At 40.7% G+C, this 24,230-nt stretch overlaps 1 protein-coding gene across 1 annotated transcript in view; it reads left to right on the forward strand.

The window, feature by feature from the left end:
• Window positions 1-24,230, forward strand: part of csmd2 (CUB and Sushi multiple domains 2) — a 229,383-nt gene that overhangs the window by 12,136 nt on the left and 193,017 nt on the right. Inside the window, exon 2 of the mRNA XM_071499949.1 lies at window positions 4,437-4,653. Within this exon, the coding sequence (XP_071356050.1) occupies window positions 4,437-4,653 (217 nt within the window). The remainder of the gene's footprint in view (window positions 1-4,436; window positions 4,654-24,230) is intronic.

Raw genomic sequence — 24,230 nt, forward strand, 5'->3', positions numbered from 1 at the left:
CCCCCCCCTTTCTCCTTTGGTCCTACCCTGTCTGTCTGTCTCCTTCCTCCACTCTGAGGGGTTGCTGTCCTGCCGGAGTACAGCACAGCGACCATCGATTCATCAAAGTGTCACAGCACACTGCAGCAGCGCTGTAGCCTCGCTACTAAACAACTGCCAAACAATAGCACCTGCACACACACACACACACACACACACACACACACACACAGATAGAACCTGGAGTGCTGCCCCAGCAAGGTCACACTTCTCCCTGTGCACCCATTTGGCGGCGTGCACACTGGAGTTGGTTAGTGCCAAGCGGATGCTGCCAGTGGCACAGCGGGCTAAGCAGTGGACAACATATCTGTTGATCATCCACAGATATCAAGCACAGTTAACATTCCAGTACAAGCCAATGCAAACAGTTCCCATAGGCATTCTCTGGAGTGAACCACTAGAACAAGTTTGCCATTTTCCTAATTGCTGAAACAGCATATTTCTTACTAGTCCACATTCATAATGGTTCACCTGAGCTTACGCAACTTGAGAAAATATGACCTTCTACCTTGCCGGAGGTCTAACTGGACTAAAACAGCACGGCCAGCAGTCTGTTTATGGGGTCTTTATGGTGTGTTAGTGGGGTCAACTAGAGGATGGGTTCTTCCCTGTAGATTTACACTGAAGGGCTTCAGAGTAGGTCACCAGCTCCCAGCAGCTAATTTCATAATGCACCCTGGGCGAGGCTTAAATAATTCAACCAAGCTCCGGTGCAGGATCTACTTCATCAAAGGCTCTGGGTTTTCACAGAACACAGAGTAGATTTACAGTACCTTGGTTAACCTCAACCACACTTGTATCTCAAGTGTTTTCTGAGTAGCTGTGCAAGGATCCAAGGAGAATGTGAATCAGTGTGACTATGAGGACCAACAAAATAAAAAAAAATATCTGGCAAACATCCCCATTATTACTGCGTAATGTGAGAATTAAGCTCGGAGATGCTGTAAATCGGTCCTTAATGTGCGCAAAAGTGCATTCTTGAGTGAACTTTGATGTTTTCGTCCAGTTCAGTTCTGTGCATCCATTTTTCAGCAAGGACAAAATGTTTCAAGCTGCAGCCAAGAAAAAAAAAAAAAAAAAGGTGACCTCTCTCTAAAAGTGTTACCTTGGTCTTTTATCCCAGATTGTGTGTGTCATTATCGATTTAAGAGTTGGTCACTTGGCACAGGTGCTCTCACTTCAAAATAGCATTTGGCCGAGCTCTGGCAGACACAGTAGATTCTCTATCGTGAATTATTATTATTATTTTATTTTATATATATATATATTTTGCTTCGCTTAATTGTACCCATAAAACATGGAACCTGATTTCCTGCTTGGTTAATCACCTGTCATATATCAACATGTACAGCATGTTCCGTCCCCAGTGACATATGCACTCTAATGGTATGAAACACTTTTATTCAGTTTCAAAATGTACTCCCCTGGTGACCTTTTTAGCTCTCAGGTGCTTTCACTTCAGCTGCTAACTCTGAGCCGGGCTATTACACTCTAAAGACGCTGATTTCTAACATGAACATGTTTTTCTGTTGAGCCCTTAAGAGCCACATAGTCATTTCTTTCCTCTAGAAGATCCTTAAACTGATAATAAAAATAACAATTCAGTTCCTGGTAACTGGTATTGCCTGGTATTGTTTTGTAATTTAGCCCAGCCTACATATCCGAGCTCATTGTCTATGTGCAAGGGGTTCACAGTCTACTCTGACCCCTATCAAGCTCTGCCATCAAGCTGCTGTATGAGCCATTGATTGGCATTTGTCGGATAGGGGCCTCGTAATGAAGGAGATGATGAGGAGATTATTGACCAGGCTGTGTATATGAAAATCAGGTAGGAGAGGTGGATGTGGAGGTTTTACCTGGGTATTAGTATTGACCTGATGGTAATGGCAAGGGTGGATGCTCACTCGCCGGGCCTATTTAACGGCTTTAATGAAAGATCTGATGGAGATAGCTCTCGCTTTGATCTTTTTTCTTCTTTTCTCCCTTGTTGCTGGTTAAAGACGACGACAGAGAATAGACACTGATGCTCAGTTATTTTCAGCACTCTGTGCAGTATACAGGTCATATTTACTTACTGTTAATCTCATTTTTTACACTATTCTCTTCATTCCATCTCGTGGTCTTTCCGAAGAATTTATTGCAACACTTGCAGATCTCGACAGCAAACAAAGAGCCTAACTCTCAATGCAAAATTATAGACCTAGCTTAAGTGTATTCAAGTGGCCAGGGTTTAAGTGCACACACATTAGCATCTTTTGGAAAAGGTCAAGCACATATGAAGCGCTGAAAAGTGATGAGTGAGAGGCCCCTGCCTGGTTTTTGATGAGACAGGCCCCGGGGAGTCAACAGTGGCATGATGGATATACTGTGACTGGAGATGCTATTATCCTCCTCCTGCTGCTGCTGCTGATGCTGATGCCACCCAGACAAGCTGGATCTTTACCTCCTGACACGATCTCCCCTTTTTCCCTTTCCCTCCTCAAAGAAAAATGAATTGTGATACAGATTTACTGCGCGACCGGGAACAAAAAGCTAATATTGGTTCTGTTTGTGTGTGTGTTTGTGTGTGTGTGTGTCTGAAACACCAGGCTTGATTATTGCTATGAAAACAAATCCAGCTTGTCTGGCTAACCAGGGATTATCCATGTCCATGCTTGATTTTTTTTTTTTTCTCTTAAAAAAAATATCTTTATTTATTTCAGCTGTGAGTAAGAGTGAGAGGAATAAAAATTACTCCATGTTTTTTTTTCTTTCCTGTTGTTTTCTCTTCATGCTCTGTGCCTTATTACCTGTAAATCCCTGCTGGGTTTTCAGACATGAGGCATGTTTCACAGTGAAATTTTGGACGTATTTCGAGCTTTGGGAGTGCTCTAGCCCTCAAAGAGTGCACACAAAGTAGCACAGAATCTGTATGTTTTACAAGCCTTCAATAATTCAATGATACTCACATTCCCCCTGGAGGGATTTAACAAAGCAGCCTTCACTTTTACATGTTTCAAAGCTGCAATGTGTTTATTCAAGATTCTTGTTTTTTAATGCATTGTTTTAATACCCATAGGCAGATTAGCTCATTTCCATGCATTGATTTATCACATTTACACAGCTATGAGTGCGGATATAAATGAACAAAACCAAAATCATATCTACGGCTGCATTGTTTGTGTTGCTGAATCATGTGGGTTATTCAGATAACAGATGTCCTCCTAATTACATTTTAATCAGGCTGCATTATGATTCAGGTTTTGTGGCTGAAGCAAACAAAGTGAAAATGCAGATCATTTGTATAAATAGCATGTATTTTTGCATGATGTTCTAATTGAGTCCCTCGGTGAGGCTATTTATTTGTGCAGGTTCCTTTTTTGTGACCATAACTTGACTTATGTTAGGTATTTTTGTTCCAAGGAGGATCAGCTCGGAGCGTGCCGAATTCCCGCTGTCTTAGTTCAAAAGCTGCAGCACTTAGGGCCACCTCTGGTGAGCGATTGTTGAGCGTATCCACGTTTCATCTGCTTGTCACCTGTGAGTGGCAGACTGACAGCTGACTGACTGAATTAACTTTCACATTAACCTTTTTTGATTGGTGGAAATGACCATCATCACTCAAGATCAAACGAGTGTGATATCAGCTATCTATAATGCTAGGATATTAACTTGTTCATCAACCTGACAACATACAGAGCTACTCAAAATACAAGTGCAATCACACATCAGTCCACAACATTGTCAGATTATTACTAACATTGTTTAAAACTCTCGGCTGCGTTCAAAATAGTCACTTAGCTCTCGGATTCAAAACACACACACACACACACACGCAGCCTTAGAGCTCACCTGCTACACGTTCATCCCACGCTCTGTACTGATAGATGGCAATGTGCAATTAAAATTTAAGATGGAAGGCAGTATGAGCGGCTGCTGAGAAACATGCAAGATAAGTACAATTAATGTAGTACTCTAGTGTGTGTGTATGTCTTTCTGTGTGTGTGTGTGTGTGTGTGTGTGTGTGTGTGTGTGCCTGTCCTCGCCTTCCCTGCTGCCCTCTCATCTTCTCTCCTCCAGCTATGTCATGTATTAACGTGGGAACCTATTACTAATGTGGTGAAAGGGCCAGGGAGTGAGCAAGTGTGTGATGATGGAGGTGGGGAAGGATGGGAGAGGGTGAGCCATTTAGCACTGTTATATTAATGGGTTATGCTGCATGCTGCAGGTGATAATGGATGTTGCAGCACTGTTTGACTGTGGGTGTGCATTTGCGTGTGTGGGTATTTGTATCATTTGTATTTGGGGATGTAGAGGAGTGTCTTTAATTTGGTTTTAAACTCTTTCCATACTGCGCTAGCTGTTCTAACACACGGTACACCCTTTTAATAACTGTCTGTTTCTTTTTCTCTTCACAGCTCAGAACTGCAGTTACACACTACACAGTCCCAATGGGACGATAGAGAGCCCCGGCTACCCTTACGGTTATCCTAACTATGCCAACTGTACATGGGTGATTGTGGCGGCGGAGCACAACCGGATACAGCTGGTGTTTCAAGGTTTCGCCCTCGAGGAGGACTTTGACATCTTGTCTGTATATGATGGGCCACCCAGCCCTGGGAACCTGCGCACACGGTAAAGTTTGCCTTAAATGTTTTATGTGTTGAGTTCTATGATGTCCAGGATTTTATTTGATATGAATGCTGACATACTGTAGATTGTGTTATGAAGCCCATGGGAACCAGATTTTTCTATAAATACAGCCAACAATTTGAGATTTGAAGCAAATGGATTTTAAAGAAGCTGTTTGTAAGTTTAGATATTACTACGTAGCCATCATTAGCATAAACAGCTGTTTATTCACCAAGAGCTCGATTGTTGTGTTTATAAGACAAGAACTTATAAAACGCCCTCTGAGTACTGAGAACTTCTTCCTTCAGGGAACACTGGACGCGACAGAGACTCAGTATCAGTAAGTGGCCAGACAGTTCGTTGACAGTGCGAGGCTAGCTGATTAGCATGCAAACGTCGGTGCAAGAAAAGAAGTGATAGAAATAGAAGCAAAACAAAAGAGCTGCTTTCCACTCAAAGTGTCAATGTGTACGTTGGCTATGTAGCAATAGGAAAAACCTACAAATTACACCATTAGAGGATGTAGAATTTTACAATGACAAAGGTAACATTTAAAGGATAATTTCAGTTTATTACAACATTGGTGACATGATTACTATGGGTAATAATGACACTGTACCACCCAAAATGACCTTTTTGATTGTTGGATGCTTGTAACAAAGGACACAAAGTATTTATTACATTGTTGGACTCTCAGAATTCTAAGATCGGAGGGGGACACTGTATTTTAAGGTTTCATTTGTATACTTTCATACAAAACATATCATATCTATTTGTTAATGTAAGTTTTTGTAGTAGCCTATTCTCAGTCCATGAGAGTCCTAGGTAGTGTCATTGTCTCAGGGGTAGAACAGCTGGAGGATAAAGGGCTGAGCTCTGGGGACACTGCCAGAAACCAAAAAGTCAGATGGGCCAAAAAACATTAGGAGCAGCAAACGGATAGCTGGATAGCAAAACTAATTTGGAGAAAAATCAAGATCAACAGGGTAAATTGTTCATCAAATTGCCCATAATAAGTATCCATCACGGTGTACAGACCAACATCCTGGTTCAGTTGGGACCTACAGTCGTGCTGTGCATGCAGCTTTTCTGCGCAGTGTTGGACTAGTTGTGACATTTTGGCTTCCCTCACTTTGGTTTTAACCAGTCATCCCTTGCATCATTAGATTTTTTTGTGATGCTGTCATCATTTTCCCAGACCTCAGCAAGTATTGTAGTTGCTACAACGCTATTGTGAACACTAACAAAGATGGCCAAAACAATGGAATTAAACCCCAAGTTGTTTTACACTGAAAGTGTCCTTTATAGAGTCATTTGGACTTAGAGGTATTGATGAACGTAGTGGCCCGGAAACTGGAAAAGAGGTGAAACTATAATCAAGACTATAATTGCTGAAGCGTTTAGAGGCAGTTAGGGCAAATCCTTTTGTGACTAATACAAGACTTTGTGGACAGTGTGACAACATCTGAGGTTATTCAGTGGGATTCTGGGCATATTTTGTACTTTGGAGCTACCAGCAAAATGAAATGAAGCCCACATGGGTGTGAAGAGCCAAACAAACAAACAATTTCTGAATCAGCAATCTCATCCCCCCCATACAACTGTCAATTTAACAGCCTCAGAAAGTGCTGCCTTGTGCTAACATTGCACACTGAAATATTGGCTCTCTGGTTTGCAGAGTTTCATGCTCACTATAAGTTTACACTTCATCAAGCATTCAGGATTTTAGAAATAAATACTGTTCGTCTTGATTGCTGTCTAAGGAGCCAGACTTCTCTTTGTATGAGTTGCAATTAAAAGATACAGCCAGAGAGCTGTTACTCACTGATGCATTTATGTATTTTGGGATATTACTGCTTGCAGTCTAACATCTTTCAGACCTGGCAGTCCCTCACATACAGGCTAACGTAATTAGTGACAATTTCTGCATCTGATCAGTTGCAGCTACACCAAAGCTGCTTTTAATTCCTGTCACCTTCTGCCATGTGCTTAGCCTTGCAAATAGTTTAAAGCATATGTTATACAAGCCCTCTAGAGACAGATGAGAAAAATATTCTTAAGGGCTTTTGTTATTGACACTGTTTTGAGTCTCTGTCATCCTCTCTGTTTGTCCCCGTCAATATCCCCCTCTCTCACCTCTTCTCTGCCCACCTCCCTTCCCTGCGTCTCTCATTCTGTGCCAGTGGTGCCTCCATTGCATCTCGCTGCAGAAAGCGAATGAAAGAGAGGAGAAAATCCATTATGGATTGGTGTTGTGCTGTTCTCCTCAGCCTTTCTTCTGTTTGGACCTCTGGGCTCTGTTGTATATTGATTCTCCAGTGGGACAGGGGGAAAGTGTTCCACTCTCACTGTCTAAGCGCTTTGAAAATAAGTGAGAGGAAAGAAAATGAATTTGGAAAAAAAAAGAAGGAAAGGGGGGATTGGGAAAATAGTGAAAAATATAGAAAAAATGAGAGTGATGGAGAAGTGGAAGCAGTGTAGATTCTGTGGAAAACACAGACCTCCTTAAGATTCTGCTTCTGCTGTCTTTGACCAGACTTTCTCCTGTTTCAAAGGAGGCGTTTTGTAAGGACTGGGAAGAGGCAAGCAACAGTTCTCACCAGTCGATAGCAGTCTGTTAGAACATGCATGTATATTTACATGCACAAACACCCCTACTTACTCCACACACACGTTCAATGGCACATTTCCATACACACACACAAAGATGCACATCTGATAATTCAGCCCCCCCTTTGCTCTCATCTCTCGCTTGTGTCAAAAGTAATTTTCTTTCCATCTCTCTTGCTCCTCTTCCTCCAATTTCTCTCTCACTCCTCTCATTTCCTCCTCACCTATTTTTTTAATATCTTATCTCTTCTGCCTGTTCTCCATTTTGTGTCCTGCACACCGTGTTTGCCGAATTTGATCAGCCTTTCATGTGTACCACGCTATAGGTTGTAGAGCTTGGAATATTTCCTTTAATCTCAAGTAGTCATCAAAAATGAATGTTTTGCCTCACTTCATATTCAAATGATCACCTTTGATATTTCATTTTCAAAGCAGTCACTTTTCTTTAGATTTGTTTATTTATCTATTATTATTATTCATTGCTGTCACAGCAAAGCCAATAAAATGAGGAGACTGCCAGCTAACAAATAAGTTCAGCTGTATATGTGCTGCTTGTGTTCCTAATTATTCAGTGTGTGCACACTGGTGCGTGTGCTCCTGCAGCAGTTTCTTTATGAGTCACAGTCGATCCTTAGGAAATGCATATATGAGTCATTCTGTTGCTGCAGCACTTCATTAAACCCTGATCCCAGCTGACACCTGGGAAGCAGAGAGAAAATTCAATATGAGTTTCAATTGTTTGAAATGCAGAAACAGAAAAATCATATACAGTGATACATGTCGTAGAACACAAGCTGCTGTCGTATTTGACTACTGTTGATTAAGCGGAGCATTGATTTGCAGAGATGACATAGTGATTAAGTGGTTAAGTGCGTCCTGTGCCCTCAGTTGCTTCACACAGGGACAGGCTGTACTACTGAAAAACTAACCTCGGGGTGAAAGTGGTTTTGATGACTTAAGTGTAGTTCGAGCATCTATGCAAAAAATAGCTTGTATCCACTAATTTGCACTATAAGATAGTATGACCTTTAGCATGTATATTTATTTTATTTTGCAATGAGTTTCAGAAAATGTCTCTAATGGCTTTGACAGCCGCCTGACACTCTCTTCAGTCAGGATGTAAAATTAAACCAAATAAACTTGTCTGGATCCATTAGAAGAAAATGTGCTGCAGGATCACACCATTGGTTTTTCATGTTTTAGCCAATTATTTCCATTCATTAAACACAAATACATGAGGGAATAGTTTGACATTTTTGGAAATCTCATGTCTGTGTGTTAAGTACCGTTCTCTCTAACATTGCACGTCCACCCAGTACTCATTTGAAGGAGCCATTGCTACATAGTTAATGTTAGCATTAACAGCTGTTTACTAGGCAGCCCAGAACAAATGTTCAGCATCAAACTTAACTCCTTTACTCACCAAGAGCTGTCTCCAGTGGTGGGAAGTAATGCAATTGCTAACTCTTGTCTCTGTCACGGCTTTTACTGAAGTTAGCATGCTGAGGAGCTAACCCTGGTCCGTCTCACCTCTTTCTGAGAGTGACTCACTCTAGCCTACAACCTGCCATGAAGGCCGCCCTCAGCGGCAGAAAAAACATAACTCTGTGCAAGAAAGTGAATAAGGCCACATAAGCCGAACATTTTCCTCCTTAAATTGATTTCCTTTCACAGTGAACAGGGCCTGTTATGTAAACATTCCTTGTTGAATGCTCCCCTCTTGAGAGCCAGTTACTAAACCACAACTTCCCTGATTTAGGAGACACTCAGACTCACATTATGTCTTTCACAATATCCATGTTATTGCTTATTTCTTGTTCACAGGGCATGATTTTTACGACAACAGTTTATGAATGTGAAGCTTTGCAACATCTGTGGCCCTCAACTCTGTGATGGGAGGAAGGGAGTACTTTTGAGTGCATGAGTTGGAAAGGGACAGTTTCCAGAAGGGTCCAACTGCAGTACCACATCACAATAGTGCAACCTTAGAAAGCGAAATGGTTTCTGTGATGGATTACCTGCATATACTTTCTGCAGGGTTCTGCAAATTGATTTTAACATACCAAAGTTTAGGAAATTACTGACTGCCTGAATAGTAGAAAATTAATAAATAATGGCATATTTTGAAAAATGGTCAGCCGAGTATAATATAAAATAAAAAATGGCAAAAAGAGGCAAAAAAAAAAAAAGTTCCAGTATGGCCAAACATTTTTCTCAATTTCCATTTTAATTCCTCTTTTCCTAATTTCCTCAAGTCCCCTGTCAGAACTGTGTTTTCAATAGTTAATCACATTTTATTAATGCAGTTAAATGATAAGTTAAGTGACTTCCTGGTCATTTATCTACAGTTAAAGTATTGTTATGAACTAATTTAACACACCAGCAACCTCGGTGTCCTGGGTTAAACAGAGCCCGGGGTATTGTAGCACAGTAAATCAGAGAGACCTTCCCATGACTAAACCAGCAGCCAGCTTGACCTTAAGCGAAACATTGAACCACCACCAGCTTGCTCACTGTCTCCCTGAGTGCACATTTCTTGCTTGTAAAAAGCAGCCTCTTTTTTCCCACTTTTGTGTCACATTTCACCTTGTAGCTGCCAATCGGGGGAACACTGAGTACATTTCAGCGGACAGAAAAGCTATTGGGGTATGTGAAGGCATCTCTCTCTCCACATGCTTTCTTCTCAGTGATGGAGTGATGGAACGGAGGGACTTAAGGCCTGGCAGTCTGGCAGGGGCAGGAAAGTGAGAAAGAGGAGGAGGCATGGAGGAGACAGATTTTCAGCCTGTGGGCTTGATAGGACCTAAATAAGGAGCACTAGTGCATGGTGCTGGGAGTGCCGTTAACACTACAGTCGGCCCCTCAGTGCTGTGAGGTTGGGGTGTCACAATATCAGTTTGTGTGTGTGTGTGTGTGTGTGTCTGTCTGTGTGTGTGTGTGTGTGTGTGTGTGTGTGAGAGTGTGTGTGTGCTTACAAAGCGGGATCTAGGCTTGTGTACAGCCCATCCCAGCAAGCTGATTCACTGTCAACAAAATCAAGTTTTATTGGACTACAGATAAAATGAACACCACACTCACAACCACACACTCAGACACACACTTTTAAGCTCAGAGTAAATGGCAGTGGGCTGGAAAACTGTTAACCCTGTCATTTTTTCAGACACATATGGTTTCAGAGACGTTGCTGCTCTCAGACAAGCACTGAAACAGAATATACATGAGAGGGAAAAAGAATTATGGATGTGCTTTCATACGGCCTCTGCTTGTAGTTCAGAGTTTTGATTTAACTGCATCAGTCTGCCATCGAAAAACTGTAGTCAACAGTAACAGTAAAAGAAACTTCACAAGTTTTTGATTAATTGGTCAATTGATCCTTTAAGCAAAAAAGTGCGTAAATAATCAGGTGAGTTGTGGATTGTCCAAAAATCAGTTGACCACAACTTTTATTTGTGGATTTGACATTATTATAATGCAGAAATAATAATGAAATGTGAGGATTTGCTGATTTTCTTTATTTAACATTATTTTGTATTGATTTTCTTTGGATTTTGGAACATTGGTCTAGTACAATCTTAAGATCTCCCCTTTGTTTGAAGCCGTGACGAGAAGTTCTTCCTCATTTTATAAATTAAAGGATCAGTTAAACCTGCAATAACTCATTTCTTGGACACTTGGGGGGCAGTGGAAACAAACTGTAAACACAACACAACACACATATGCGACATATTATCATTTTAAGTGCGCTTTAATACTTGCATTTTAAACACTAAATTAATTATCAGGCTCTTCAGCTGCTCATGCTCCACTATATTCACCAGCAAGCTAATTTGTCTATCGCTCGGCGCTGGGCTGGTAGAGTGCAGTGGGGGGTTTTAGTGCTTTTTCACTCAAATGAAAAATATTGGTTATAGCTGCTTTAAAGTTAATTTTTTAAAAATCACTGATTCAGCAAGAATGAAAAACAGTGTTTGTTGCAGCTGTTCACCAAAATCATACACATCTGCAGATCGTTTACTGTAGTTTTCCTGCAGATAAACTGCACTTTCCAGTAACAAAAGAATGTAATAGGTTTTTATTATACTACTTATTATACTGCATTATTTTCCTATCATATTGGTTTTAATTGATACCAGCTGCTTACATAAAAAAAGATGTTTGCATGTTATTTAATACTCTGTAACAATTGTATTTAGCTTTAGAGCAGCTATAATGTCTTATCTTATCACCTCTGGGTTTAGTTAATGCTGGTCATATACCAGACACTCATATACAGTTGGGACTGTTAGCATGGAGCCTCCTCTCTCATCTCTCGCAGCATTTGGTGTGCTAGAGCGCATCCGTGTCTCATACTGTACGTGTGAATGAGGACGGTGTTAGTCAATGAGTCAAGCTTGTATAGAGCCAACGTCTGCAGGTCAGGGTGAGAGTGGGTGACGTACAATGGCACTTCCTGCCTGAACGCTTGCCATGGCAATAATTCTTCTTCAGTGAAGGCCTTGACCATCAATCAGTCTTGCGACACACACTTTGGAAAATAGACTCCAGTACATGAACACTGTCTTCACATATCTTCTTTGTGTGTTCCTCCACAAATTCACATGATGTGTGACATTCACGCGAGGAGCGCAGATCTGAATGAGGTGAATGTGGCTTCAAGGTTGCATAGTTTTGCTTGTTTGTGGTGGTCATGATTGTGCATCTCATTCACCAGCTTCCACATATCCCCCCCAGACATGTGCAAACAGACAGAGTCACACAACTACATACACAACCGCACACACACATACACACACACACACACACACACACACACACACACACACACACACAGCTGGATTTATGATTCCTTTGAATCTGGGCTGTTAATGGAGAGACTGCCACTTATCAACGCCAGCTTTAACGACAGACTGCTAAAAACAGGAGGAAGAGTGATAGTTTGTTTTTCATCATCTCACGCTGGGAAAAAGTGAAACGATGTTGAGATTTATGGCATCTGCTCACCTGTGAGGCAGAATTATTAGGCCCTGTAACCCCAGATTAGAGAAATAATCAACTAGATGGCTGTGAATTTATATCCTACATCCTGTGTATCACTCATTGTGTGCATTGCTATTGACATTCTCCCATCCCCAGGCCTATCAATGTTCTTAACAGGATACACTTCAGCAGCGGCATGAAATGAAATGTTTTCCTGCCGAGATAAATGATTAGATATGCGGTACACCCTTCAGAAAGATGTGTCATTTTCAGCCTCACTCACTCACACTCACTTGAGCTGAAGGAATGCACCAACATTTTTTGGGAGGCCAGCCTGTTGAACCGCTTAAGCCTTCAGGGATGAAAATATAATCACTAAAAATAGAGGTGTAATTACGCCCATGTATTGCTCCCTGCTCACAATTTAGCCAATATGTGTTCTCAAAAAAGCAAAGTGCATAATTCTGCCTTTTGACTTGCACAGCGCCAGTTGAAATAAGATTTGAATATGAACCTTTTTGCTTTGTGAGTCTGTAAATAGAAGCCATTGCTGCCGTCAGGCCACCGGCAGGCACATTCTGTGCGGGCACTGCACTCGTAATGTTAAAAGGGACAAAATCTGAATTAATTTAAATAATCTCCATTGATTTCACAGCAGTTTTGTGCAGGAGAGTTTTAAAATGTACAAAAATTATTGGTACTGATTTTGTTAGGATGTGATTAGTGATTAGCAGAGGCACAAAATTACTGCCAATGCCGGGAGATGAAGATGCTCATGTGAAATATTTCCCGAATTAGACTGCACCAGATCAAAGATATCAAATCGATTATGTCTTATTTTGAAAATGTATTGATAATAGAAATTGAGCTCAGCTAAAGTTATGCATTTTTCATTTTGTGTGTTATTTGTCAGTCAACACAAGGGTCATCTTTTCCAATTAGTCCCGTGTACAAAAACCTAATGAGCACAGGTTGATTTGCATAGTTTTCATGTCAATGTTTGTTGTGATTTTTTGGAACCAAAGTAAGAGCAATCACACACATTATGACAGGAACTAAGACAAAGCCCAGAGTTTCATGATAACTGGTAAACACTACCTAACAAAGGGATGGTGGGAGGCGGATGTTATGCTTTCTCACTGCAGGTAATTCATTTTGTTGATTTGTGTGACAACTAATGCAAATCACATCAGTCACAATCTCCCAATTACGATACCTAAGGCACAGTGCGGCGACTCGTGAGTGCGCATGTTCAGCAGGTTTAACATGCGCGGCGTGTCTGGGTTCAACATAGTGGAAGTGGGGAGAGCAGACAGGGGAGCACCGGTTGTCATAGCTCATTTTACTGCTGGCATGACTTCTCTTTGTTTCCAGTAATTTTGGATTGATCAGGCTGTAATAAAGTAGCATTTATAATTTTAAATAATGATGATAAACAATGACTTTGACAATCTATAATTTGTGTGAAAGAGAGCAATTTTCGAGTATGAACTTTGTCAGCTGTGCCTGTAGCTTCAGCAGCAACAGTTTTGTCATGGTGAAACCTTATTTAGATGAACCACCGTATGCAATTTTTCACATTTTGGTTGAGGAAGTCAGTGGAAGTAATTCATTTCAAATTTCCTCCTCTATTTGTGTGCTGCACCATTATCATTTTACCATTACCATCGCTCAAAATACTATGTGGCTGCATCTTGAGCAACAGTAGGTGATTCATTTCTACTAAAACCAGAAAGTACATTTACTTGAGTACTGTAATTTGTTATATTTACAAGTGTCTGAACTTTACTTGAGTATTATTATTGTAATGCACTTAAAGGACAAATATGGTCATTTTGACTCCATTACATTTCTATGAATTATTGCCTGTCAATCATGTTGTGCTTGCTGCATTTTTTTGAACAGCTCAGTTTGAACTTGATGATGATAGCTAGGTTAGATAAATATGAGGCAAGAGTTTCCTCACCAGAGCACCCATGGTCTTATCTTACATCCATGTTTGAAATTTTAGAAATAAAGATTGATTTCATTTTATTATTATTTATTATATTTCTTTATTATTTCACTTTTAAGTTTTAAGTTCTTTTTATAAGAACTGTAATACAAAAAAGCAAAATGATCGCAACAATTAATATTACCAGCATATTAACATATTAGTGTCCATATCACAGATGATGTATGAGGTCATTGTGGTAAATGTCAGTCTTTTTATGTTAGGAGAGAAAAAGGCACCAAGCAAAAGGAATGCAAAGGGCGTTTTTAAGCTTCAGCTGTGCAGATGCCATCCACCAGCCATACATCTTACACTTGTACATATCTGTTTTATTCTGACCATCTTCCAATGTATAAATCATTTCCTCATCTTAGCAGGAAGGTTAGCCTTTCCATTTCATGAATCTCTTAAATCATTTCTAGCCTACTGTAGGCCATAGAGATTGCTTTTTTTGTTGTTGCAAATATTTTCAAAAGATATTTGTCATTTCCCATCATTTTCTGCGGCAGACCACATTGTACTAGTCGCCGGTTTAATGCTTTGGTTGGTCAAATGACCTATGGCCATTTCTGTAGGTGTTGTAGCATATTCTACAAGCTTTTTATTCTACAGGTTCTACAAGTCAGTGCATTCTGTTTCAGTCATTAGGTCCTGTCAATGTGCTGTAGAACAAGAGAACAGTACTCTAACTCAAGTAAAAAAATTGACTGAACCACTTTCACTTGTATTGGAGTAATACTTGACGCCAGGAGTATCTATACTTTGACTCAAGTAGTGGAGCTGTGTACTTTGTCTATCTCTGACTAAAACCACTGTTTAACCAATCATGAACAGCAGGATCTTTAGCTAACGCCTCATTACTGCAGGTCAATGACAATGAAATGATTAGGTCGATGCCTGCTACTCAGTGACTGTTACACAAAGAGTACTCACCAAAAAACATATCAGTCCTTAGAGTAACACTTCATCACATTTTTGTACATCTGTATTTCCATAAATAGTTATGTCAACAAGTCTTCTAACCATTGTTCTAGGCCAGAACACCAGTTTTCTGTGATCAGTTCTTCATCAGTGTGATCAGTTTAGCTTGTTTTGTTTTTTGTTTTTTGCTGTGGTTTGTAGTTGTGGGTTTGATATTCAAAGCTATAAACTAAAGTCTGAGGCAATATGCTTGTGCTGTTTATACATAATCATATCTCTCATGCATATACAAGTAGTGGTTAACACATACCATATGCATGCTCTCAAGCCCTTTCCAAAAATTCATAAACATCTCTGCAGCATTAATGTTTGAAAAATAACAGTGATGAGAGCTCTGCAGCACTCAGTTCCCACGGCATGCAGACACACACGAACTCCCTTTACTCTATTTCTTTAGCTTTTATATCACTGTTTCAGTAATTACATGTTCTGGCATTTGTCGGCATGCAAGTTGTTAATCATGCAGTCCTTCGGGAAGAAAAAGAGACGACACGGCTGGTTGAAATAGCGTTTGCCTCCAAAAGAAAATCCAAATTTAACATAAATATATGTATTAGCCAGCAGCCATTCCAGCAGAAATCAAAAACATGTCAATCAGAGCACACAGGTACAATGAGGACTCTTTGGCCTGCTGAGCCATTTCAGTCTTGATAGGAGGAAGAACAGCAGACCTGCAGCCTGCAGGTGTCTTCACTGCCAAATTTGTCACAGCTAAATAGGGTAACGTAAATGGCATAAGTCTACTAATACTCATCAAACACTGTAAGAAACAGAAAAATCTGCTCAGCTGTGTGCAACATGTGAGCAATGTGATCACTGCAAGTCTTCTTTAGGTTTTAGTTTGTTTGGGATAATATATATTAATATATCAGCATCTTCAAATGGAATGACTAAAGTCTGAGATCAGCTTCTTCAAGTCCTTCTTTTAATCCTTCAGATTCTCTCATATACTCGAAAATAAAAGCAACAAAACTTTCTCTCACACATTGACTTTATAGAAGAGGAAATTAGTGTCCACACTACTGCGCTTTAGTTTTAAAACACATCACTTTTGCCTGGCATACACACTAATCCAGAGTTTTTGAGCACCAAATACTGAGGCTTTTGGAAACGCTGCTGGGCCTGTTTCAGTTTGTAAACTCTGGGGTTGTGCTGTAGTCTCGATGGGCAACAACGGAGACCTTTGGAAATGATGACAGATACCCGTGGTTGCTTCCTGATCGGGTCTTGTTTACCAGTGGTAAACGCAAAATTGATAAGGAATTACAAGTGTTACTGACCTTGTTGTCTTTGCTAGCAGTTTCTGGTGTGAAGTAAAATTCTGCATTTTAATGCTCCAACATCTGTTTCCTGTTTACACCAGTTTGCACATGCCCATTGTAGATGAATGATCATGTGATCTGCGTTTTCAGTTGCGATAGTATGGACGGAGATCTGTTCTAATACAGAAATGGTCGCCTGATCAGAGATTGTTGATAGTTTAAAACACCATTTTTAAATGAAAACATAGAAGTGTGGACATAGCCTTACTGTGTCTTTGGCAAAACTAAAAATGATGGCCAAATTTCAATGGACCTAAACCTGAAAAGATTTTTGTTGAGACATCAAAGGGTTCATGAGTTACTTTCCAAGACTCGACTTGACATTTGAACTAATACAGGCCCCTCTGATTTTTTTATATGTGAAAACATTTCTCATGCTGATCAGTATTTTCAAAGCCCAATTTAGCCCAATTTAAATTTTTTTAGATGACATTTGGCCTGAGTTGAAATATAATATTTGTTGCTGCTAGTTAGCCTGAGGAGAAGAAGGACAGTTGAACAACAGCGTGGTCTCTGTGGCCGCTGGGTTTCTCACATGTACAGGTATATCACCACATTTCAATAAGAACAGATGATGAATTTAAATTTTTAATCTAGATTAAGAATTGGATATCAAGTGTATCTTTTACTACAGTTGCTGTCAATTGCATTTTTCTGTTTGTGGAGATTTTAGTTAAGACTTTCTTTGTCAGAGTCAGTCAGGTCCAGCTGTGTTGAAGTGTGATCACTCGTGCTGAGCAGAGCTGCCATCAAGCTGAGAGCCCAGAACTCGATCAGGCAGCGGCCGCAGTTTTTGACTGACATTTTAGGCGGAGGTAACAGAAATTGCTATAAACAATAAATGTCAACACTAGTTCCAATAAAATGTCAATCAGATTTATCAAATCAATTGGCAGTTTATCACTGCTTTTCAATTCACATGCCTTTCACCACTTCCATTATTAATTCATAAGCATTTTCATCACTTCCCTTTTTATCAATTAATTTTTGTTAACCCACCCTTGAGCCTACTTTCCTGAAATGATAAATGGTGTGTTGTGTGTTGTGTTGTGAATAATGAATGATGAATGTAAGTCAGGGAAAATGATGAAACGTTCCTCCGTTTTCTTCCTATCTAGAGTATTTAATCAAATCGGCTTTAAATTAATCAAATCACTTGATAATTTATCCCTCCACTCTTCTTTTCAAATCCATTTTTACTGCTCCATTTTTCAATTTAAATGTATTTTCGTCACGTACGTTTTTATCAATTAATTTTACCCTTCATTATAAGACAGCCAACAAAACAACATGGTGGCAAATAACCTTTTCTACCACATGCCTAAAAAAAGAATAAATACATTTCCCTCAGCTGTAATCTATGGGACTGTGAAACACAGACGTTCTCCTTGTGCACCATTTGTTTCCAGGCTTAGGCAAATCCGTGGCATATTTTTCCAGCCTGTGTTGATCCCCCCCCCCCCCCCCCCCCCCCCCCCCCCCCACTCAGTGTTGCTGCAGTCACGTTTCTCTTCCTTGATTTCATCCTTTCTCTTTGTTTTCTCTTGTTCATCCCTGGGAGACATAGAGCATAGCAGTCTAATTAGTTATCCAAACACCTTGTGAAACGTGATAATAATGTGCACGCACACACACACACACACAAACACACGCACACGTACACACAAGCCGTGCTGTGTCAAAAGGATTTACCTGGCATGTAATTAGGCACTTGTTGGATGGGACCAGTTGCACTTGTGCTTATTTAGTTGCTGGAGAGGTGAAGGTTAACACGCCGTACTCTGCTGTAAACACTGTGATCGATTCCATCAGAAAGGATGTGAGTCGGTCAATTACATACATTGCAGGGCATGAGAGATGTTGAGGGCTGGAATAGGACAGATTGATTCAGTCTCCAAAAAAGACACATAATTAACAGATAGAGGGCGTTAATGTGGTGGTCTACAGGCAGAGAGGGACTTAAGGAGAGACTGTCAGTAGACAGTAGACAAGACACAAGACGAATGGCATATGAGTACATCAGTGTTTGTGAGAGCCTGCAGCTAATTCTAGAACCGAACTTGTGCTTTTTTCAGTAATGCACACACAGACACACACACACACACACACACACACAAACACACCACCGCAATCCCCTCCTCCTCCTCTCCCTTTTCCCTCACTGTCTCCTTCCCTCCGCTGCTCTTTGATCATCCTTGCCACAGGAACGAAAGAAGAGCGACGGGTGGAAAGTAAATAGCATTGGTTGGGCGCTCCATCGGTCACTGTGTCCCTATTAGCCCTGCTGGCTAATCAGATCTCCTGCCCAACCTTGTTTTGGAGTTTATTAGTGGAATCCCTCTGGATCCAGAGAGAAACCAAAGATCACAGTGAGAGGGGGAGAGAGAGAGAGCAGTGCAAATGATTACATTTTCAATGTAGATTCAGAGCTTCATCCAGCACCTCTAGAGGAAACCTGAGTGGCCCGGACCTAAAGTCTCGTGCTGTCGATGTACAAACGCAAACACACTTCCTGTCCATTGAGAGCTATTTGAACAATCAGCACCTTAGACAGCACGTGACCAAAAGTTTGTGGACATCTCAATACAAGACCCATATGTCATTGTTGAACATCTCATTCACACGAAACAGTGGGCATTAATATGATGCTATAGTAGCCTGCGCTGTATCTGCAAAGACTCTCCACAACATTTTAGAAACCTGGCTACAGGGATTTGCTCTCATTCAGCTACAAGAGCATTCATGAGGTTGGGTAGTGATGTTGGGACTACAAGGCTTCCGAGCCCTCAATTAAGCTTCCATTCTAGTTTTTGTGCACCAAAGTCCAAAAACCTAAAATATCGTAATTTTCTCTAGAGTCAAGATTTCCTCTTATGAGAACTTACCATGAAACTCAAGCCTTGTCCTAGATCTTTGTGTCCCTGTTCAGATTCAGTCAGGTCTGCTGTTGTGCCTACTGATGGCTACCTCTGACACTAATTATCCAATCAGAGCCTTAGTAGTGTAGCTAGGGTAAGAATGTGTATCTTATCTTCCTACACAGCTAGCTACCTCTTTGCATCCATGAAAAAAGCGACAAAGAAAATGTCAACAAATAAGTGTGGGTGATATTGACGAAGTTGTACAGGTCGTTGTAAGTCGACTTTAGACATAAACTCTTAAACCGGCACTTTTTTCCTTTGGTAGCACAATAACATTAACTGCTCCCAGCAATGCCTGCTGCAGCTTCCATGTCGACAGAAAGTGACATCAGTGGGATGAGTAAGTCACCCATTATTGATTGGTTGGGGGAGGGAGGGGACAAGACAAACTGACCCCCAAAAAATAACAGGAACACAATGTCAGGCTGGATGAATGAAACGCACTCTGACTATAAGGCTGATCAGGAAACAGCCCCACACCAAAAAGTAAACAAACAGAGGTGTCTACATGCTTCTGGCTGTGTATTACACTGGGAGTCAGAGTCAGAGAGAGAACGATACACAACACAAGTAAAAGCCTCAGCTGGTTAAAGAGGGATTGGCTGTGTGCTGTACTAAGTGGCAAATGGCTGCATTTGATTAAATAACATATCCTTTTAATCTGAGAGATTCAGGGGAAGGCAACAATGCACTCAGCCATTACCCAAGTGTACATTAGTGGTTGCTCGTTTGTTTGTTTTCACTTACATTTCCATCATGCCACATGGCCCACATCGCTACACTGTCCCAACTCTGTGTGTTACGCATCAAAATCTTAACGCATAAGGTTGACTCATCAACACTTTGTCTGATATGTGTTAGTTATTATGTCTCATATAACCTGTTCATTTAGGCAACGCTTCGCACTGCTACTGTTTGTAGAATTATTTCCACATAGACTGCCAGTAGTAGCACAGTAATGATAATCATTCACATGTGCAGCACATTAAAAACTCTGACTGAACACCCTGTAACATTTATAAATATTTCTAAGAAAGTAGAGACAAATACTAGACCCAAGTAAAACCTGTCTAACATACAGAGCATAACATAACGTAAACATCTGAAACGCAGGGCGGCTGTATCCTGCCTGTGGTCACTCCTGTTGGATTTCTCTCACCTTGTTTCCTGATTGCTTTCAGTTGAGTCCCTCATTGCCGTCCTTGTTCTCTCCTTGATCATTTACTACATCCTTGTGTGTCATAATTGCTCCATCCACTCACGCACAAACATAGTTTACACGCATACACACAGACAGACAGACCTGCACACCGGCACCGGCGAGTAAACAACAGCATATCTCACGGCTACCACTTAGCTTTGTCACTTTCCTAGGGGCGAGAGTGGCACGACATTGAATTAGTTTTATTTTATCCCTAATTGTTTTCTGCCCGAGGATTATTGCAAAGCGATTTGTGCGGAGCAGGGGAAAACACAGTGGACGTGTGAACGTCACCTTGTTTCATTTGTCAGCCTTGATTTGTTTGCTGTAAGTGTAATTGACTCATGTCTCTACAAGGTGGAACAAATGAACAAAGAATGCATTTCTTTTTTTGTTTACTTCTTATCACTACTGTTAAAGCTTTTATGTTGTTCACTTAAGGATTCAACACCAGTGCTTGTAATTATTCATATTTATGGTATAAATCACTTCCATAAATGCACATCTGTCAGGATTATTACTTTATTTCCTGCGTTTCTTGCATTTGCGGATACAAAACTGGCAACATTGTATAAAGTTTTAAAGGTATTTAAATAATCATTCAAATATTATGCATGGCTTTGTGCATTTGCATTATCTGCATTTGCTGAATATCCTGTGTGTAACAGAGAGGGGATTGTGCAGCCCACTGTGTTGCCTCACAGGTATCTATGTTGGCCAAATGCAGATAGCATCAGGGCAATGTAATGCACTGTTAATGGAGTGCAGATAGCCCGGAGATAAACCAGTCACATCACTCACTCACTTGCGGACTGTTGGACATTCCAGGGGAAGTAAATCTGTATATGTGTGTGTGTGTGTGTGTGTGTAAAAGCCATAACTGCATACTTACTCCAATCCTTATGTAGAATGAGACGTTAAAAAAAATAGATACAGGAGCTCTTATCTCTAGCACACAGTTCCATAACTCCTCCACTCATTCATACGCACACACCCTTTAATTTAGCTGGTGATGACTTTAGCGATTCTGCACAGCAAATGACAACTAATCAGCCCTGTGTTGCCACCCGTGTCTTTTTATGGCCCAAAAATGAACACCGCGGATGAGTAAGGCATTCAGTCACTGTCCTGACACTGTAAATTATTCACTTGTTTTTCATCATCAGATTGGTTTTCTCTTTCACCCTTGCTTCACTCTCGACTCAGGAGTTCGTGTTCAATTATTTTGCTGTTTAAGTTTTCACACTTTGTCACCTCCTTCATCTGTTCAAATCTGCTCAACGCACGGTTAATATTTTCTCCTCCCACTCCTCTCTTCTTCTTCTTTCTTCTTCTTCTTCTCCTCGCTGTCCATTCCACTCTGCTTTTTTCCCCTCATATCAGCAGCCGTCTCTCTCGTTCTCTATGGAAGCGCTGGCTTGTTAATGACTTCACTGCGGTTTGTCTCTCAGTTGGCTTCGACTGCGGTTGATTATCTCAACATCAGCATTCAGCGGTACATCTGAGAGACTCTCCCCGCCCTTTGCCGTTCGACCTCCATGCGCAAACACCTTGTGATGTCACATGGACATGAATATTAACAAGCGCTTGCATGCTACAGCCCGTATGTTTTTTTCTTTTCCACAAGGAAGAAAAGAACAGTTAGCCCATTTCATTCAGGAAGATGTCCATCTTGTTTGAAATATTGATGGCTTGTGGGATCTGTGGAGGGCTGCGTGTGAGATTTACAAATTGTTGCTGCCTCCAGCTAGTTTGTTGTGGAGCTGGGTTCTGTGTGGACAGTGTAAAGTGATGATGAACAGCCATACCAAGCAGGAATCCTTTAACAGAAACTAAAAAGTTGCACATTATATTGTCAGCGTTTACAATAATGAACATTTTAGAGATCATCTAACCCCTGTGATTACTGGCAACACGTTTGCAGGCTCACAGATGAAATAGCAGGGGTTTTTAAGTGAAATTGAGAGCGCTGAAGGCGAACCATAAAGCTCTATCAAGGCGAGATCACGCCCTTGGGCAAAGTGATGTGGTACATTACAGCTTACCCAAAGAGAAAGGATGAGAAGGCTGATAGAAATACAGTCTAAGTGCTTGTGAAAGTCTTCCTATTAGCTGGAGGAATCAAATCATGTGTGTGGGAATGGAGTGCCATTTTAACCTCTGCGAGGCTACACACTCAGCTTTTTTTTTTTTTTTTTTTTAACTGTAAGGAGAGCTAGTGTTGACTCATACACAGACGCACATACAAAACTGCAACAGTTTCTTACATTTTTTAACATTAAAGTCATTTTCAAATAATTACAATTACACGGATATGTCCGATTTAGCATCGAGAATATTTCTCTTTTGCCAAAATCATATGGAAGAGCTGGTATCATGTATCATGTATGTATTCTGGAATTAGACCCATTCATATGGCTAAAAACTAAAGGGCACAAGCATTTTCAGTCAGGGCCCCTAGGCTCTGGAATGATCTGCCTGAGGATATCGGTTCAACTGAGTCCGTAACCTCATTTAAGACTCTTAACATACCTTTATTGGGGAGCTTTTCCTGGTTTTACTTTCCCCTCAGTTGTTTTATTGGTTAAAATGACTATAACTGTTTTAATTGTCCATTTTTCTTCTCTTTTAAATCTATTGATTTAATCAATTTTATGCTGTCTTAAAAGAAGATTCTCTGTTATCGCTTGTTATTATTATTATTAATAATTTTATTATTATTATTATTTGCATGTGTGTGTGTGTGTGTTGCAATAAGCATTGCATTGCTGTTAGCCTGATGGGCACTCAGTGGAGAGTTGGAGCTTCTTGAGCACAGCAGAGCAGCTGGCCCTGCATGGCCTTGACAAGTTATAGCTGCATAGGGTTTTGTATAGAAAGAGTATGCACACACACACACACACACACACACACACACACACACATAAGAATACACACTTTGTTCTTCAGCCTGCACTTCAACTCCTTCTCCCCCCGTCTCTCTCTTACCACCCATCATTTATTGGCTAATGTCTCCTCTCTACTCAGCCATCAAAATCTTGCTGCTGTATCTATTTTTCTTTTTTTTATTCCCCCTCTTTTCTTTTTTCTCCCCTTTCTCATCCCTCCTTCTGGTGGAGAATCAGCTGCATCAGCACTGTGCTTACCTTCCACCCTTGAATACACACACACACACACACACACACACACACACACACACACACACACACTGACTGAATTTAAAGGACAAATGACCTCATTTAGTCTCTTGTCTGATTACAGCTGTAAACACACATATATTTGGGGGAGGGGTAGATCACAGACACACACACATGCACAAAAATGTTCAAATGAAGAACACTGCATATATGTTTGTGTGTTTGTGAGAGAGAGAGAGAGAGAGAGAGAGAGAGAGCATGAATCCCTGAATAGCTGTAAGCCTAATGAAGGAGTTTCTCACCATGACTCATCCTCAACTCAACGTGGCCTCATAGTTGGACTTCTCACATTGCCACACACTGATGGGTTTCTCTCACCTCCCTACTTTTCATATTCCATCCTCCCTCAACCTTCTCTTCAGCACTGACATCTCCTCA

The sequence above is a fragment of the Trachinotus anak genome, unplaced genomic scaffold (genome assembly GCF_046630095.1).
Source record: "Trachinotus anak isolate AG129_WGS33_773 ecotype Australia unplaced genomic scaffold, CSIRO_AGI_Tana_v1 ptg000016l, whole genome shotgun sequence".
Classification (NCBI taxonomy): domain Eukaryota; kingdom Metazoa; phylum Chordata; class Actinopteri; order Carangiformes; family Carangidae; genus Trachinotus; species Trachinotus anak.